Consider the following 19,138-nt stretch of genomic DNA (forward strand, 5'->3'; position numbering starts at 1 on the left):
GGGAGGCTGAGGCAGGAGAATGGCGTGAACCTGGGAGGCGGAGCTTGCAGTGAGCTGAGATCGCGCCACTGCACTCCAGCCTGGGAGACAGAGCGAGACTCTGTCTCAGGAAAAAAAAAAAAAAAAAAATATATATATATATATATATATGTAATACCCTTAACCTAGTGTCTGGCATGATCATTTGCTGAAAGGGAAGCTTGCGGGTTCAGTGTCCCCTCAGAAGCCAAAGCCCAGGGAAGGTCGCCTGCCCAGGTCAGGCTCCCAGCAAGTTTGGGGAGGGGCCAGTCATACCTCCAGGTCAGGGCAGAGGCTCAGGCTGAGGGAACCCTCTGCAGGTCCTGGAAGCAGATCCTTCCTGCCTAAGCCAGCAGGACAGCTCAGCAGGAAGCATCTTCCAGACACGGGAAGAGAGGCAGCACCTTTTTTGGAGCCATACAGAGCTAAGAATGGTGGCACAAGTAATCAGTTCTGTACTGGCGACCCCACTTGATGGAGCAAGTTCTAGGAAGTGGGGGCTGTCCTCGAGTCAGCCATGGGGTCAGCCACACAGTCACCGCAGCTGCTCTTTGGCACTGGGGGCTGGAAAGAGCCAAGGATGACACAGCCTGGAAAGAGCATGGAAGAAGCTCGTCTTCCACAGAACTACCTGCTGTACCAGCCAGGGCAGGTGCTTATTCCCCACAACAGCCCTCCGTGGTAGGCGACAGTGCTATCCTGAAGGTGCCGTGGTACCTTCTGAAGACACAGGCTAAGGCCTGTAAAGGCACTGCCATGCACACATGGCACACCCTCTCCTGGTTAAACTGCTTGCCCTTCACTGGGCCCTGGGCGCCCAGGGAGATGACACTAGGGTGCGTAGCAGCATCTCTTCCACGCCCACGGAGAACAAAGTTGTGTTCTGGCGTCCAGGCTGCCACAGCCTGCTGGTGTACCAGAGGGTGCATCGCAGGGAGTGGGCAGGGCCAAGGACTTTTGAACACTCCAGTAGTCCTCATATTTCGCATTTGGGGGAGTGGGTCAGAAAATGGCTGGCACATGGGAGGTGCCATATTGCTGCTGGGTGGGTGGACAGGTTGCCCTGAAAGCAGGCAAGCAGCAGGGCCTGACGGTCAGATGTGGGCCCACTGAGCAGCCACGTGGCCTTGGACAGGGCAGATCACTGGGCCTCAGTGTCCTCAAGCCGTGGACTACAGTTAGTGAAATAAAAGTGTTTCGGGCGGGCACGGTGGCTCAAGCCTGTAATCCCAGCACTTTGGGAGGCCGAGACAGGTGGATCACGAGGTCAGGAGATCGAGACCATCCTGGCTAACACGGTGAAACCCCGTCTCTACTAAAAAATACAAAAAACTAGCCGGGCGAGGTGGCAGGCGCCTGTAGTCCCAGCTACTCGGGAGGCTGAGGCAGAAGAATGGTGTAAACCCGGGAGGCGGAGCTTGCAGTGAGCCGAGATCGCGCCACTGCACTCCAGCCTGGGCGACAAAAAAAAAAAAAAAAAGTGTTTCTTCCAGTGCTGTCCTAAAGCGGGTGCTCAGTTAGATGTCTGCTCCTTTTTGCTTTACAGATGAGGAAACTCTCACAGAGATGTTAGGTGGACATCCTTCATTTGGCAAATACTTGGGTCCATGCTGGGCACTGGGGCTCAGCAGTGAACACCGCAGGGAGGCACCTGCACCTGAGAACTTCCCTTCTAGAGGGCAGACGGGGAGTCACAAGTAGACAAAGGAGGGGACTCTGCAAGTGGTCATCCGGGTGGTGAAGGAGGCAGCAGGGTGTGGGGATGGTGACAGGTGGAGTAGCTGGCTCATCTGGAGCCAGCTATTTACCTGCTGTGCCAACGTTCTTGACCCCCTGCTTGTGAGCTGCTATGCTGGGTGCTGGGGCTGCAGACCCAGGCCTGGCTCCCAGGGGCTTGCCGTCTGGCCGGGCAGGGCAGGTGCTGTGAGCAGGTGCAGAGTGAGCCCTCTCCTCGGGGATCAGGAGAGGTGCATCCTGAGGAACAGGGGAGTGGGGAATGCAGGCAGGAGCTCAGAGGACGGCTCGGGGGGGACCGGAAGTGAGGGTGGCAGGTGGAGGGCCCCGGAGGGGGGTTCCAGGCTGGTGAGCCGTGGCGGTGCTGCAGCCTGAAGGCTGAGTGTGGTGTGTGTGCCCGCAGGCCGGCCGTACCGTGGCAAGCCCAGTGACATGTGGGCCCTGGGTGTGGTGCTCTTCACCATGCTGTATGGCCAGTTCCCCTTCTACGACAGCATCCCGCAGGAGCTCTTCCGCAAGATCAAGGCTGCTGAGTACACCATCCCTGAGTGAGTCCTGCCACCCGGGGGGCGGGGGGCGGCCAGCCTCATGGGCTCAAGGCAGGGAAATGGCACAATGAGCCTGGGCATCCTGGCCACAGACCCAGCACCACCCACTGAGCCCTCCTTCCCAACTCCCTGCCTCAGGGATGGCCGGGTTTCTGAGAACACCGTATGTCTCATCCGGAAGCTGCTGGTCCTTGACCCCCAGCAGCGCCTGGCTGCTGCCGATGTCCTGGAGGCCCTCAGTGCCATCATTGCATCGTGGTAAGTGGATGGGCACTGAACCGGGCACAAGGCTGCATCCTCAGGGCCTCTGCCCATCCTACCCAGAAAAAGCAGCCTGCAGTCAGCCTGCTTCTCTGCCAGTTAGAGTCCGATTTCCAGATTCTCTGCATGGGCAAGATCGGGAAGGCATAGGCAGAGCTGAAGGTTGAGCAACTATGGGCTGCCATAGCTGCCCAGGCCATGCCAGTGGGGGATGGGCATTGCCTCACTGAATTCTCACCACCTGTAAAGGAGAGATTGTCCCCTTTTATGGATAAGAAAACTGAGGCTCAGAGAAACAGAGTCTCATGGCAGGAACACAACCCAGGTGTGTCTGACTCCAGCTAAGTCTGGGATCAATGGACCTGGTCTCTCTGCGGCCAGCCTGACCTGTCTGCCTCCCTGCAGGCAGTCCCTGTCATCTCTGAGTGGGCCTTTGCAAGTAGTTCCTGACATCGATGACCAAATGAGCAGTGTGGATAGCTCCCAGGAGGTGAGTCGGGGAGGGCAGATGGGCTGTCACCCAGCCCCAAGGGACGGGCTTCTGGCGGCAGGCAGGGCAACGGCAGAGGTGGCAGCTCTCCGCCGTCCACAGGGTTTCCTTGGTCTTCTTGCCCAGCCTTGGGGTGGGAAAGGGAGACTTCAGTCCTCAGCCTGAGCTGCCTGGGGCCTGCCTTGGGCTTGGTGTAGCTGGAGATCTTTGGCCAGAGAGGCCTGTGGGGCAGCCGAGCTGGAGCCAGTGCCTGAGTGGCCCAGGCCAGCCCTCTCAGCTTCCTCCTGCTGCCCACATCACATTTCTCTGCCCCTCTGAGTCAGAGTTCTCTCTCACCCTTCCTGCTTTTCATTTTTCAGATGATTCATTTCTCCCTGTTTCTTTCCTCTCCATTCCCTGCACTGGAGAAAGTGTTGGGCCTAGGGTGGGGGCAGAGACTTGGCACCAGGCAGCAGCAGGCAGGTGATCTTAGGGTGCCCCCTGGAGGGCAGGACTTGGCCAAGCAACAGCATTGCCGGGCCCTGGGTATTGGAAGGACCTTCCCTCCCTGGCCCACCTTGGAGCTCCACAGTGAGCAGTGTGTGGGTAGGACCAGGAGGGGCCGTGCCTGGGAGAGCCTCCCAGAGCCTCCTGGCCCCCGAGGATAGACAGTTGCAATCCCTGCCCACCTCCAGCTTCCACCCTTTAGCTGTTTGGCTAAAATGATCATCACTAGCCTGCAGTGAGTGCCTACCCCGAGGGCACCTCGTTCAGCCCTCAGTGTGGGCCTGCGTGGCCTGTGTTCTTAGCCCCATGTTATAGAAAGGAAACTGAGGGTTAGAGAGGTAAGGACTTTCCGAAGCCACACAGCTTAGAAGTAGTGGAACTGAGCCTTGAACCTAAGTCTGATCCTGAAGCCCTGCTGTCCTCTGTGGTGACTGGCATGGGGACACTACTTCAGCTTCTGTTACCATCTGCCTGGACCACCCCAGGGACTCAGCATGGGGCCCCGTGTGTGTGGCTCCCCAGGTGCTGAGCCCTAGCCCAGGGCTCGCTCGTACCTCTGGACATGCATGGGCCGCCTCAGGGCTCAGAGAACCTTTGTGAGGGGCCAGACAGCTGAGGCTTCTGAGGTAAAGTGACCTCTCACGCAGCCAGTGAGTTAGGAAGCGTGAGTCTGCGTCAGTCCCAGATCCGCAAGGTGGCCTGCAAGGCGAGTGCTGGTTGGCTGGAGGGTGTCAGGGACCTGCCCTCAGTGCCACTCCCGCCCTCTGCCTTGAGGCCTGAGGCTGTGGTGCCTGGAAGGGTGACTGCAGCAGCCAGGCTGCCAGCACTCATGCCCGCCCTCCGCCACGCTGCCTTCATCTGGGTTTATCTTTGTCTTGCTCCCTCCCTCTCTCGCGGCCTCAAAGGCGAAGGTGACGGAGGAGTGCTCCCAGTATGAGTTTGAGAACTACATGCGGCAGCAGCTGCTGCTGGCCGAGGAGAAGAGCTCCATCCACGACGCCCGGAGCTGGGTGCCCAAGCGGCAGTTCGGCAGTGCGCCTCCGGTGCGACGGCTGGGCCACGACGCACAGCCCATGACCTCCTTGGACACGGCCCTCCTGGCGCAGCGCTACCTGCGGAAGTAACAGCCTCAGCCAGGGCCACCAGCACTGCTGCCACCTCTTCCAGCCCCAGCCAAGGGCATGGCTGTCAGGGCTGGGCCCTGTAGTGCTGGACTCTCCCGGGCTGTAACAGGGACAGGGCAGGGACAGGGACAGCCCAGGTCACATGTGGGGTCAGCAGAGGTACCACGAAGCTACCTTTTGGGATGATTGCTCGATTTGTTTGGTTTTTAAATCTGAGAAGCCTAGATAACTAATCTGCTTTTAATCATGATGTTTTAATCTACCTCTGTCTCTTTAACCATGCTGTCTCTGGACTGAGCAAGAGGGAGGAGGAGGGAGCCCACTCACCCCGCCCCAGGGACTTCCCCAGCGGCCACCACCTGACCTGGGGCGCTGCTCCCCACAGTCCAAGTAAGCTGAAAGTGCAGCTCGCTGCGTGCCCCAGAGCGAGCGTCCCCTTCTCCCTGCTCTCCCAGGTCCCTGCCACAGCCTTTTTCCATCCTTCTCCTTCTGACCCAGGCCCCTCAGTCCAAGCTTTGGAAAACCTTCACCTCATCTTAAGCCGAACTCAAATATATTTATTTTTTTACCGTACCAACTTCTCTCCCATCTCTAGGTGGCGCAGCCCATGGCCACTCCCTGCCCCCAGCCTGGCTGGACAGCAAGGAGTCCACAGCCCACACGTGGGCTCCCTCCTCACCCCCAGGCAGGGAAGCCCCTCCTGCTGGCCCCTGGCCCCTTTCAGCCCACCAGTCCCTCTCTGCTGCCGGTGATGGGAGGCCTTTCTAGACCTGGCTCTTTCTCTCCCGTCTCAGTGGCTTCTCTGAGGTGCTGTACACGCGCGTTAACCTGTTCCCTTCTCCGTCCTTCCCTGTGGTACCAAGCTCACGTGGACTCCCGATGCAAAGGGGCCCAGGGGTTGGGCTGCAGGCCTGGCTTGTGAGTGGGGGGCTTGCCGGTATGCTCCCCTACCCTACTCTTGGGTTTGGAGGATGGTGGGGACATCTCCTGTGCCCTTGCCTCATAATAGATGTGGTGTCTCTCCCAGTAGACCCTAGCAAGGGTCCTCCATGGGCGGTGGGGCCTGGGAGAATCGTAGGGATTGGGGGAGCCTGCCTGGCTTGAGAACAGCCCTGCTGCCCTTTTGAGCCGAGATTTTGAAGTGGATGCCCGTCTTGCCAGAAATGCTGTTCTCACCAGAATGCCCCCTCCCCTTGCCCTCACTGGACTTGGCCCTGCCTGATGCCAAGCAAAGACCCTTCCCCAGAGGCCTACCCCCCGTATGTCCTCAGAGAGGCTGAGGGTCCCCTCCAGGCAGTCATGGGCCCTGAGGCCCCTCCTGCCTGGCCCTGCTCCCCAGTGGGGAGGTGACTGTGTTTCCCAGAGTGTGAGCTGCTCTCCTCCCCCTAAAAAGCTGACTCACTGTGAGTGACCTTGGGCAAGTTCCCAAACCTCCTTGTGCCTCAGTTTCCCCATCTGGAAAAAATGGGGCCACCTCTTGCCAGCAGTAGCAGGGCTGCCGACGCCCCTTTCTCCCCATGCCCCATCCAGCACTTGGGCGCCTCATGCCTCTGCCTCAGTGGGCCTGTGGGAGCCCACTGGAGCCCAGCACTTACTCTCCCTGAGCAGGAAGCCTGCGTCTGTCTCAGCTGTCCAGCACTGAGGGCCAGGGTCTTGTGCTGTGGGGCTGGCGGATGCCCTCTTTTCTATATTTATTTCATAAAAGTCTCCTGCGGGAGCGGAAATGCAGTCCGGCCTAGGGCTCCCAGCCCTTGACTGTCCTCCTGTGAGGGCCTGCAGCTGGGCCAGGGCCCGTTGCGGCAGAGCCCCCGCTCAGCAGCCCACCCGGCCCCTCCAGGCTGCTGCCCGTGCGTGGTCTTTCTCCTCCTTTTCAAAGCAATAGCCGCCAGGTCTGCAAAGCCCTGCCAGACAGACTGGGCCCTTCCAAGGTCAAGCCATGTGTCTGGTTACATTTCTGGTGAAGCAAAGGAGAGGAGGATGGGCCAGCCCTCACTGGGTGTCACACACTGAGAGAAGTCCTATTGTAAAGAAACGGAAAAAGTCACAAAAAAGTTTGTATAAAGACATATTTTTGTACTACATGGGGACTCTTCCTGCATGTCAGCAATAAAACTTCCTTATCTGGAACCACTGTGGCCTGTGTCTCCTGCGTTCTTGCCTTCCCTGCCTGCGTCTCGGCCTCTCCAGCCCCAACCCAGCCCCATCTCTCGCCGTCACAGCCGAGCGATGCAGGATTCCCAACTGGCTTCCCGCAGCTCTGAGTGTGCCCCCCTCCCTGCTCTTCGCAGCCAGCAGGTGGCACCTGGCACCACTGTCTTGGCGGGGGTAGGGGAACCTGAAGCGCCCAGCAGTCTCTTGAGACCTATGCATCCGCCCACTGCCCAAGTGGGAGCTCCCTGCTTGGCTTAGCCCACCCCCGACCTTGCATGCAGGAGGTAGCGGGGCATCCCAGGCAGGGTATTGATCATATCTCTGCCGAACTCCATCTGGTGGGGGAGCCTGTTGCCCGAGACTGCCCATATGCCCATGTGCCCACCAGGGCAGCCAAGGAAGGAGAAGGCCCAGCCAGGCCTCTTCCTGCTCCACCCACCCCCTCGCTCTCCTCAATAGGAAGCCAAAGGCTTCCTTCCTTCCTTTCTTTCCTTCCTTCCTTTGCTTAAATTTAGACTTTGGGCCGGGCACAGTGGTTCATGCCTGTAATCCCAGCACTTTGGGAGGCTGAGGCAGGTGGATCACGAGGTCAGGAGTTCAAGACCATCCTGGCTAACACAGTGAAACCCCGTCTCTACTAAAAATACAAAAAATTAGCCGGGCATGGTGGCGGGCGCCTGCAGTCCCAGCTACTCTGGAGGCTGAGGCAGGAGAATGGCGTGAACACGGGAGGCGGAGCTTGCATTGAGCCAAGATCGGCCACTGCACTCCAGCCTGGGTGACAGAGCGGGACTCCGTCTCAAAAAAAAAAAAAAAAAAATTAGCCAGGCGTGGTGGCGGGTGCCTGTAATCCCAGCTACTCAGGAGGCTGAGGCAGAGAACTGCTTGAATTTTCTCAAAAAAAAAAAGAAAAAAATTTAGACTTTGCAGATTGCACTTCATTCTAGCAATGAAGCTAGAGGTAGGCTGGCCCTTCCCCGGCACACCACAGCACCCACGTGGACCCACTTCAGTGTCCAGGAGCCCACACCCAGGCCACCCAAGGAACAAGATCTGTGCAGGCAGAGCCCCTTCCCAGTCGGGTCCACAGGGCAAGAGGGGCACCTCCAAGACGTGAGAACACGCTGATCCCCTGCAGTGCTTCCGAGCACAGCCCCAGGCCCCTTACTCCTCCCTTCACCTCACAGTTCCACACTTGCCCCCGCAGCAAGCTGTCTAAATATTTTGCCCATTACCTTTGGCCCATGCCTTACCCATCCTGGATGCTCTGCTGGGAGGTGCCCCCACTCCCAATCCACCAGTGCCACTCTCAGCTCTGGACCTTGTCTCTGTTCAGCCTCACTCTTGTCCCGCCACCCGTTAAGCCTCTGTTCAGGGCACAGATACCTCCTGGGCACCTACACGTGTCATTCTTACATTCAGCAAAGCACAAGACAGGAAGCTCCCTGCAGGCAGGGGCTTTGTTTTGCTCACCCTTACCTCCTCAGCACCTCGGTCGGGGCCTGGTACACCTTGGCACTCCTGAACAGTTTGGCGTATTGATCTAAACTTCTTGGCCGTGAGTTGGTCAATTTAAAGAAAAAAAAGTGCACTTCTTGGATTGCTGTTCCTTCACAGGTTTTTACTGTGAGCCCTGTGGCAGCAAAGGAAGGGGAAAGTACCAGAAGGATGGGTGGGACTAGTGTGGTCACACTGACCACTCGCATGCCCCTGAAAGGTCAAACCAAATGACAACTGAGAAGCTGGCATCCCCTTTAGCCACCCTGTCTCCAGTGTCCCTGGGAAGAGTTTTTATTTGTCCTGCCAGGCTGCTCCTTGACAGGCAGAGGAGGCAGCCCCATTTACAGACTGCAGCAGGGCTTTACAGGGCGAGGAACTGGGTCGAGGTGTGTGAACCGAGTTGGGGCTGCAGGTGTCTGGATTGCATCCTGGAGATGTGTTTGCCAGCTTTAGTTAGCAGGTGTTCTGACCGCATCTTGGAACCGTTTGCCAGTTCAGCTGAAGTCTTCTGGACAAACAGGTACTCGAAGGGTCAGTTGTGGCAGGGGGTTTGCCGTTAGCCTTGGGGGAGCTGTGTGGAGTTCACAAAGGACTGTATTGTAAGACCCATGGGAAAGGAGGGGAACAGTCTGGTCGGGGTGACCCTAACATTCCAGCCTTTTAATAGATGATAGAAAGAAGTTGTTCTCGTCAGGCTGCTTCTAGCTGAGAGTGGGTGGTGGTTAGGGGGAGAGGCTGGAAGGTAGGGGTTAGTTTTGGTTCTGGCTTTGAAATTGTTGGTATTCTTGGAGTAGCATCATGTCTTGTATGGTTCCGTGGATGAAGGCTCAGATGCGGTTCTGTAAAAACTTGGGTAAAGAGGCCAGGCGCGGTGACTCACGCCTGTAATCCCAGCACTTTGAGAGGCCGAGGCGGGTGTATCATGAGGTCAGGAGAAGACGACCATCCTGGCTGACACATTGAAGCCCCGTCTCTACTAAATATACAAAAAATTAGCCGGGCGCAGTCGCCCAGGCTGGAGTGCAGTGGCCGGATCTCAGCTCACTGCAAGCTCCGCCTCCTGGGTTCAGGCCATTCTCCTGCCTCAGCCTCCTGAGTAACTGGGACTGCAGGCGCCCGCCACCTCGCCCAGCTAGTTTTTTGTATTTTTTAGTAGAGACGGGGTTTCACCGGGTTAGCCAGGATGGTCTCGATCTCCTGACCTCGTGATCTGCCTGTCTCGGCCTCCCAAAGTGCTGGGATTACAGGCTTGAGCCACCGCGCCCGGCCTTTTTTTTTTTTTTTTTTTTTTTTTTTGACAGAGTCTCGCTCTGTCGCCCAGGCTGGAGTGCAGTGGCCGGATCTCAGCTCACTGCAAGCTCCGCCTCCTGGGTTCAGGCCATTCTCCTGCCTCAGCCTCCTGAGTAGCTGAGACTACAGGTGCCCGCCACCATGCCCAGCTAATGTTTTGTATTTTTAGTAGAGACTGGGTTAGATAGGATGGTCTTGATCTCCTGACCTCCTGATCCATCCACCTCGGCCTCCCAAAGTGCTGGGATTAGAGGCGTGAGGTACCATGCCTGGCCAGTCCTTTCATTTTTTAACTGCATCTTGAACCAGGCCTGACTGGTTGAAATAGAAGCAGCATTCTTCATCTAGGAAAATGCAGAGACCTCCTTTTTCTGCAGTAAGTATATTGAGGCCCCTGCGGTTCTGAAGGCCTACTTGCAGCTGGGGAGTCTAGTTGGGCCTGCAGGGTTGATACGGTGGATGCTAGGTCATCAATATTATCAGACGGGTCCTTGGATAGGGATTTGTAGTAATAGGTAGAGGTTGCAATTCCTGCAACTCGAGTTCTTGCAGCTGCTGTAATGCCTAACCCTAGTAGCAGGGGTATGAGCTGCACGGCTCGGTGTCTGCGGGATAGTGTTTGAATTTGGATGGGTAGGGGTCTATCCGCAGGGGCTATGTCTATTTTTGGACTAAAGAAGACTAGTGTGCAGGTTCCTGTCCAGTTAGTGGGTAAGCAGAGATAGGTGGAAGTGCCACAGAGAAAGAATATGCCCTGGCTAGGAAGGCAAAATTGGAGGTCTGTGGCAAAGAGGGGCTTTAGGATTTTGTTTTCTGACCACCAGCCAGAGAGGAAGACAGCGCCGCCCGGGTGAGTGGTTGGAAGGGGCGGGTTGAGGTTAGTTGGGTAGCCTCACTGTTTTGTTTTCCCAGTGTAGGAGGAAACATTGTGTGTCCACTAAAAGTTGTTCCCCAGTGGGGGCTCTGGCTACCTGAGCTTGTAGACAATTGGAGGTTGGGTGGGGGCTAGGGCACGCAGTCCATCCTGCAATTGTCATATGGGGTTTGTGTCGATCGATGCAGAAACCCGAGTTTATTGTGTTGAGATTAGTGGTTTGGATTTTTGGGGGGCCAGAAATTTTGAGTACTTGAGTGGGATTGTATATTGTTAGCGTCTGGATACCAGCAGGTGGGGTGGGCTGTAGGGTGTAGTTGCATGAGCCTGTGGGGAGACTGCCTAAAGGGGTTCCTGAGGGAAGGTCGCGCTGTATACAAAGGGGTGCCTGTTGGTCTAATTTGGTATCAGATGTAAATACCCCTAAGATAACTTTGTTCCTGGAGGTGTAGGGTGTGAGGTCAGTTTTGTAACTTTTAAGTGCATTTACCCCTCCGGAGCGTTGATAGCGAGGATGGAGTGTCGTGCTGGTGAGGGTCCAATCTTGAAGTGGGAGCGGGAAGGCATTTTTTGATATGGTTTCTGAGGGACGGACACAAAACCAGCAGTTTTGTGCAAGGTCAGGATTGGTTTGATTAAGTATTGTGTGTGCCTGTTGGATGGTTCGTTGTAGATGGAGTGATAGTGAGGAGGAGAAGGGAAGGAGGAGTAAGCAGGCAAAGGATAAGAGTGAAGGTGAAGAAATTGATTTCATCTGGGCTAAACTCACACAGGGCCCTTTGGAAGGTGAGATCAGTCGCCCAGTTACGGAGTGCTGTGAGAGTGGGTTGTTCTGGGTAAGAAAGAGAGTGAAGTGGCAAGACAGGCAAAAGCAGGACATTTAGGAGGGGCAGTCACTTATTAGTGGCCTTTATTCTGCTATGAGGAGGCTTATGAGGCTAAAGTTCCACCCTGGGGGTATTACAGTATATATTCCTATGGCAAAGAGCAGAGTGAGGCAACTATAAGGACAGCGCAGTAAAGGATTTCCATTAATGAGGGTTTCGCTATTTCACAGTAAGGGGTGGTAACTTACCTGTTACGTTTCATGGTGGGTAGGGGGTGGGGTCTTCTGGGATGGGTGTAAGGCTGAGTCAGGTGGGCCCAAGGAGGGTGCTGGAGTATTTACAGGGAACAGCTGGTTACAGTATTTATAGGGAACAGTTGGTGGCAGGTCAGCTGCAGGCGCCCTTTTTACCTGGAAAGATGGTGCCAAGAGTTACGTCCTGACAGCCTGGCTGCAGTGGGGATAGTGAGAAGAACTTGGAAAGGGCCTTCCACTTTGGTTTAAGGTTTGTTGGAGTGAGGGTTTTTAGGAAGACATAGTCTCCTGGGAAGAGAGTTTGGTCGGGGGGGCCTCGGTGGGGTTTTGGAAGGGCCTGGTCAGCTTGCTCGTGGAAGAGATGACGGATGAGGGAGTGCTGGGAGGTATTCTCCTAATTGAGAGTTAGTGGGGATATGTTTTGTAAGAGGAAAGGGCGTCCATACATTAATGCAAATGGACTGAGGAAGGAGAGGGCTTCTGGACTGGCTGTGATGCCGGCCAGTGCTGTGGGTAAAAGGGAGGTCCATGGTTTTCTGACTTCAAGAGCGAGTGATTTTGGTTAACTGAGTCTTAAGAATTCCGTTTGCCCTTGTGACTTTTCTGGATGACTGGGGTCGGTATGGGATATGGAGGTGCCACTGGACACCAAGGGACTGAGAGACTTGGGTGATTTGAGAGATAAATCTAGGGCCAGTGTCTGATTGTATGGACCGAGAGACAACAAGTCTGGGGATGATTTCTGTTATAAGAATTTGAGAGACTTCTGCAGCTTTTTCCAACGGGGTAGGAAATGCTTCTACCCAACCTGAGAAGGTATCTATGACGCTAAGAAGATACTTGGTTTTTTTGACGAGAGGCATATGTGGGTGAAGTCCACTTGCCAGCCCTCCCCTGGAAGTGTTCCTCTGAGCTGATGCGTAGGGATGGAGGGAGAGCCGAAGGCCCCTTGGGAGCAAGTAACAGAACATATATGACAGTTCGAGGTTACGTCTCTTAGTGAGGTGAATAGATGAGGGGAGGAGAAATAAGGGCGAAGGAGCAGGTACAGGGGGTGCGCACCGAAATGGAAGGATTGGTGAAGAGGTATCAGAATTAGGCCGGGCGCGGTGGCTCATGGCTGTAATCCCAGCACTTTAGGAGGCCAAGGCAGGCGGATCAAGAGGTCAGGAGATCGAGACTATCCTGGCTAACATGGTGAAACCCCATCTCTACTAAAAATACAAAAAATTATCCAGGTGTGGTGGCAGGCGTCTGTAGTCCCAGATGTTTTTCCAGCTTTGGTTAGCAGGTGTTCTGACCGCATCCTGGAACTGTTTGCCAGTTCAGCTGAAGTCTTCTGGACAAACAGTTACTGGAAGGGTCAGTGGAGGGCGGTAGGGGGGGTTGCCTTTAGCCCTGGGGGAGCTGTGTGGAGGTCACAAAGGACTGTATTGTAAGACCCATGGGAAAGGAGGGGAACAGTCTGGTCAGGGTGACCCTAACACTCTGCACCGGTTATTCTTTCTTGAAGGCTCTTCTTCCAGGTATTTCCGTGACTCCTCCCTCACTGAGGTGACTGCTCAAAATACCACCTCCTCAGAGAGGCCTTCCCTCACCTGTCCACCTGGTCTTCTCTAACCCCTTACTCATTTTTTGTTTTCATTGTGTTCATCACAACCTGACATATATCCAATTATTGATCATGCCCGTCTCCCCCGTTCAAACGCTGAGCTCCATGAATAAGGGCGGGAATCTTTCCTGTTGTGGCCACTGTAGGGGAAGGGGATGAGGCGACTGGTCATCACAATGACTGGCAGTTACAAGGGTGGCGCCAGGAATCCAGACAGCCCTGGAAGGAAGGCAGATTCTACATCCTGCACAACATAAGTGAAAGGCTTGTTTTTAATTACCAGAGCCAAGGCTCTAACTCCATTTTGCATATAAACACAAAGAGTATGCATTCTAGTATACATTGAATTTTCCAGGAATGCAACTACTGTGTAACGAGGAGGAAACGTGCACTTCATTGTGTTCAGAAGTTTACCAAGAGTTCATCGTTTCAGACGTTGACACCACCACACTCCAGCGTCAGTCTGTGCACAGAGCTTCCCCAGCAATTGGGCACTTCACAAACACACTATCATTACCTTGTATTTCTTATATATCAATAAGGACAAAAAAACCATTGGATGAATTTTAATTAGATATAAAGGTTGGTATATTAGCCATAAATTTCATTTCAGAAGCATAAAGGGAGCAACAGCAAGCATTATGAAAAGGCAGCTTTGGGTCTGAGAGGTGGAGAATCATGGCCTAGAGTTGCCCTGTGGAAAGTGGTGGGGAGCATGGACTCTGCAGTCCAGTCCAGGCCACTACTTGCAGCCATGTGACTCCACAGGCACTGCTTAACCTCGCTGAGCCTCACTTCTCTCTTGGCAAACGGGAGCCATGCTATAAACTGCACAAGATTACTGGGAAGACTGAAAGGTCGGAGCGTGCCCAGCATTTGGCAGAGTGCCAGGTGCCAGAAAGGGTACTCAATGTCCCTATTATTGTTTTCTTGTTGTTGCTGTTTTGTTTGTTTTGAGACAGGGTCTTCCTCTGTCATCCAGGCTGGAATAGAGTGGCACGATCACGGCTCACCGTAGCCTTGATCTCCTGGGCTCAAGCGACCCTCCCACCTTAGCCTCCTGAGTAGCAGGAACTATAGGTGTGCGCCACCGTGTCCAGCTAATTTTTGTAGTTTTCTGTAGAAGCCGGGTTTTGCCATGTTGCCCGGGCTGGCTGGTCTCAAACTCCTGGACTTAAGTGATCTGCCCACCTCGGCCTCCCAAAGTGCTGGGATTACAGACATGAGCCACCACACCGGGCCTATTATTGTTCATTTAGCAAATTTTTGCCAGTACCCTCTTTCCAGCAGCTGTCCTGGTGCTGGGGTCGTGGGGACACTCAAAGGACTCAGGAGGCCCCTGGTGAGTCCCCCTCTTCCCTCCATCCAAGACCTATCCCCATGGTTGGGTGAGGCCCATGTCAACAGCAGAAAAGACACGGCCAGCCTTCAGTTTGGCCACTGGGGCTGGGAGCAGAGCTGTGCTTGGGTTTGCACCGGGTCCTGAATATGCCAGAACTCCCAAGGCCCCTCCCATAGGCTCTGGATCTCTCAGCCCCCCGACCTTCCATCAAGGCCTGTCCTTCCCGTGTTTCATCTTAGGAGCACTCTCCATGCTTTCCAAGGTGACAAATCTCTAGTCTCACAGGCAGATAGCAGTCAACAAGCAGGTGGGTGAGCAGACAGCAGGTAAGTCCTGGGCAGACAGGCAGCGAGGAGGTAGGGAGGAGATGGGCAGGTGGATAGTAGGGATGAGGGCCAGAACAGCAGGTGACACACCTGCAGAGAGATCCGAAGCAGGTGGCTGGGCTGACCCACTGACAGGCTGGTAGGCTGGGAAGCAGCAGGCAGTCAAGCAGCTAGGCAGGGGGTGGGGAGGGCATGTGGACCGTGGGGACAGCCACATTGGCCAAAGGTTTCAGGCACATTCCCCAGGTCCTCCAGGAGCAGTGCTTCTCAAAACCCTCCAGGGCAAGGCTGCCGCTTCTCTCACCTGGCCTGGCTTGGCCACAGCAAGCCCTCGGAGAAGACAGCACTCTGGTTAATGTGCGTTCCTCTCTTTGAAGCAACCAGCAACCATCTCAACCCTCATCCTGCTCCACTAGGGCTGAGTCATACCTGACGCGCTCCAAACACATATGTCACATACCAACCCAGACACAAACACAACTTTGCCTGCAGGCAGAGATACAGAGAGCTGCATAGCACAGAGGGGCAAGGCAGAGATACAGAGAGCTGCATAGCACAGAGGGGCATGCAAACAACTTAACAGAAACAGATCCAAAATTTTAGACTGCACATAGAGGAGCACACACGTGGACTCTCACAAACACAGGTATGTGCCACATGAACTGAGGCACACAACACATGTGGTCATACAAGCACCCTATAGCACACACCGCTATTTCCGTGGATGGCAGGCATTAAACATGCTCATGCACTCCCAGCAATGCTGCACATAAATAAGCTACCTGTGCAAAGAGTCAGTGACATACATCTCTTGAAGAAACAGGAATACAACCCACAGAAACTCAATATTGCTGACGGTCTTCAAATCTCGGCCTAGGCAGCGGGCAAATTCTGGCCTCATCTTCATCTCTCAGCCCGATCACACTTGGCTGATCACGTCCCTGTTCTGGCCTGTTTCTCCTCCTACTTCACTGGTCTTTCCTTGCTGACTTCACCTCCAGGAGACCCTTCAATGGGCTTGAGCTTCAGACCCTTCTCTCTCTGCCCCCTCAGCCCAGGTGTTCGGTCTCATCCACTTCTGCGGTGGTAAATCCATGTTATGTGGTAAGGACTCTCAAATATCACTTCCAGCCAGATTCCTGGGGGTTCTACTTGCCTTGCCAACACCTGCACCTGCATATCTAATGGGCATCTCAAGTCTAACCTATTTACAGTGAAACTGACTTCCCCCAAACCTGCTTCCCCACATGGGCTTTCCTCAGGTGCCCCAGCCCAATGTGAAAGTGTTCTAAACTCCTCTCTCCCTCACGTCCAAGTCCAGTGCAGGAACTCCCTTCAGAACACCACCTGAGTCTGAGCCCTCTCGCCTCTCCACTGGCCCTGTGAGGGCTTGGACAGCTGCCAGCCTGCTCACTGCCCTCCCTGCTCCCCTTCTTGCCCACAGTGGCCCACCCAACACTGAACCACCACAGGGATCTTTCCAAAATGTGTCACGGGACCATGACACTCCCCTGCTCAATGCTCCAGGGGCTCCCCACCACACTTACACTAAAAACCAAGCACCCGGGCACGGTGGCTCACACCTGTAATCCCAGCACTTTGGAGGCCAAGGTGGGCAGATCACCAGAGGTCGGAAGTTCGAAACCAGCCTGACCAACATGGAGAAACCCTATCTTTACTAAAAATACAAAATTAGCAGGGTGTGGTTGTGCATGCCTGTAATCCCAGCTACTCGGGAGGCTGAGGCAAGAGAATCGCTTGAATCCGGGAGGCAGAAGTTGTGGTGAGATCGAGCCTTTGTACTCCAGCCTGGGCAAAGTTCATCAGCAAGGCCAGCGAGTCCCTGCATGGGCAGCCCCTGCCACTCTCCCCTGCACCCACACACCATCTACATGGCTTTCTGCCCTTGGAGGGAGGTATCCCAAGCACGCTCTTACTCCTGCCCAGACACTCTCTCCAGATCCTGGCACAACTGCCCCCTCCTTAGGATTCAGGTGTCACTGTGGATGTCCCTGTGAGAGCCACCCCCAGGTGTTTTCCATCACGTTATCCTATCCTGTCACCCCCCCAGCACTTAGAAGCATCTGAGATTATCTTCTATTATTTCTCCAATTTAGTGTCAGCTCCACGGGGGCAAGGATTTGTGTCTGTTCTGTTTATTGTTAAATCCCCATTAAAACTGTCTCTCAGGGCCGGGCGTGGTGGCTCACGCCTGTAATCCCTGCACTTTGGGAGGCTGAGGCAGGCGGATCATGAGGTCAGGAGATCGAGACCATCCATCCTGGCTAACACAGTGAAACCCTGTCTCTACTAAAAATACAAAAAATTAGCCGGGCGTGGTGGCGGGCGCCTGTAGACCCAGCTACTCGGGAGGCTGAAGCAGGAGAATGGCCTGGACCCGGGAGGCGGAGCTTGCAGTGAGCTGAGATCGTGCCACTGCACTCCCGTCTGGGCCACAGAGCCAGACTCCATCTCAAAAACAAAAACAAAACCAAAAAAACCCCTGTCCCTCAGTATTCTCAAGGGATTGGCTCCCTCCCATAAACACCAAAATCTGAGGATCCTCAAGTCCTTGATGTAAAATAAATTGGTTCAGTATTTGCATTTAACCTACACACATCCTCCTGTATACTTTAAATCATCTCTTGATTATAATATCTAATATAATGTAACCGCTATGAAAATATACTATTGGCTGGCACAATGGCTCACACTTGTAATCCCAGCACTTTGGGAGGCTGAGGTGGGTGGATCACTTGAGCCCAGGAGTTCAAGACCAGCCTGGGCAACATGGCAAAACCCCATCTCTACAAAAATTAGCCAGGCATGGTGGTGCGTGCCTGTGATCCCTCCCAGCTCCTTGGGAGAATGAGATGGGAGGCTCACTTGAGCCCAGGAGGTAGAGGCTGTGATGAGCTGAGACAGTACCTCTGTACTCCAGCCTGGGTGACAGCGTGAGACCCTGTCTCAAAGAAAAATAAAATAAAATATATCTATTGTTTAGGAAATAATGACAAGAAAAAAATTCTGTACATGTTCAGTACAGATGCAATTTTGGTTTTGAATATTTTTGATGCAAAGTTGGTTAAATCCACAGATGCTGTGGACTAGACTAGGAAGTGCTAGGCATACACAATATTTGTTGACTAGTGGCTGCACAGATTTATATACAGACATACTCGCCCCCACAACAATACTCAAATACATAACATTAACAGACAAATATACAGATGTGGGCAAAAATACCTCCCCGCACATTCACAGAACAGACTCAACAGTCACAAAGACACCCAGGAGTCCCTTTTCCATCCCCATAGGAGTCAGTCCTGGTCCTCCCCCATCTAGATCTGCCCTCCACTTGAACCCAGTCTCGGGACTGGGGGAGTAGGGGTCTGCAGCCCGGACAGAGAAAGGGTCGCTGGCCCACAGGCCTCAGGCAGCGCCTTCAGCTATGTCTGCAATTTCCTCTCCCCCTTCCCTCCTCCTCTCTAAGGCTCCCGCCAAGACGGCCTCCCCCTCATCCTAGCTCCAACAAGGGAGGGGAGGCCCATGATGGGGGGCCCCGGGGAGGCAGGGCAGAAAGAAGCCCCCAGCCACACACACTGATCACACGCCACATTGCATGCACAAGCCCAGGTGGGAAATGCGTGTGTGAGCACAGGTAGGTTTAGCCTTGGGGTGGGGGCGGGATGGGGTGGGATCTGCCACAAGCCGCCACAAGCTGCTTGGTGCACAAGAGCGCAGGAGCTTGCAGGCACAGAGGCCCCACGCTGGGGACTGCGAGGCTGCTGGACGGTGCCTGGCTCAAAGCTGGAGTCTAACAATCATTAACCCTGCGTGACCAGACCAGAGCTCGGCCAGGGGGCACATTCAAGCCTGGGCCCAGGGAGGAGGGGTGGACAGTCCCCTCCCTTCCACACCGGCATGGGTCTAGGGAAGAGAAGCAGCGCCTTCCCTGGATGGGGCCTCCTAGGAGGGGGAGCGGTGGTTTCGAGCTCAGGCTTTAGGGTCAGAGAACAGCAGGTTCAAATCCCGACAGTTTTTGTAAAGTCAATTCAATCTCTCCAAGACTCCGTTTATATTATCTGCGAAGTGGAGATAATGGTACCACGTCGCAGGGTTGTCAGCCGGAGTAAGTCAAAGAACCTGTCCAGGGTTTAGCCCTTGGCCCGCACGCAGGCAGAGCTCCATCCTCACTGTTGTTGTTAGTGGCCTGGGGGCGGGTCCCTGCCGCGGCCTCCCCGGCGGTTTCCTGTGGGGGACGGACGGCCCGCGGGCCGGGATCTCCCTCCTCCCGGCTG

General features: G+C 54.8%; 2 protein-coding genes across 4 annotated transcripts in view; both read left to right on the forward strand.

The window, feature by feature from the left end:
• The window catches only part of STK40 (serine/threonine kinase 40), a 47,591-nt gene extending 40,799 nt beyond the window's left edge, over positions 1-6,792 (forward strand). For all 3 annotated transcript variants that reach the window (XM_011955307.1, XM_011955308.1, XM_011955305.1), the window contains exons 8-11: positions 2,156-2,300; positions 2,439-2,558; positions 2,967-3,051; positions 4,443-6,792. In XM_011955307.1, the coding sequence (XP_011810697.1) occupies positions 2,156-2,300; positions 2,439-2,558; positions 2,967-3,051; positions 4,443-4,661 (569 nt within the window). In that variant the 3' untranslated portion in view covers positions 4,662-6,792. The remainder of the gene's footprint in view (positions 1-2,155; positions 2,301-2,438; positions 2,559-2,966; positions 3,052-4,442) is intronic.
• Positions 6,793-18,705: 11,913 nt separating this feature from the next.
• EVA1B (eva-1 homolog B (C. elegans)) overlaps positions 18,706-19,138 on the forward strand; it is a 2,185-nt gene continuing 1,752 nt past the window's right edge. The window contains exon 1 of the mRNA XM_011955310.1: positions 18,706-18,969. The gene's annotated coding sequence lies outside the window, so the exon portion shown is untranslated. The remainder of the gene's footprint in view (positions 18,970-19,138) is intronic.

Source organism: Colobus angolensis, unplaced genomic scaffold (genome assembly GCF_000951035.1).
Source record: "Colobus angolensis palliatus isolate OR3802 unplaced genomic scaffold, Cang.pa_1.0 Scaffold4, whole genome shotgun sequence".
Classification (NCBI taxonomy): Eukaryota; Metazoa; Chordata; class Mammalia; order Primates; family Cercopithecidae; genus Colobus; species Colobus angolensis.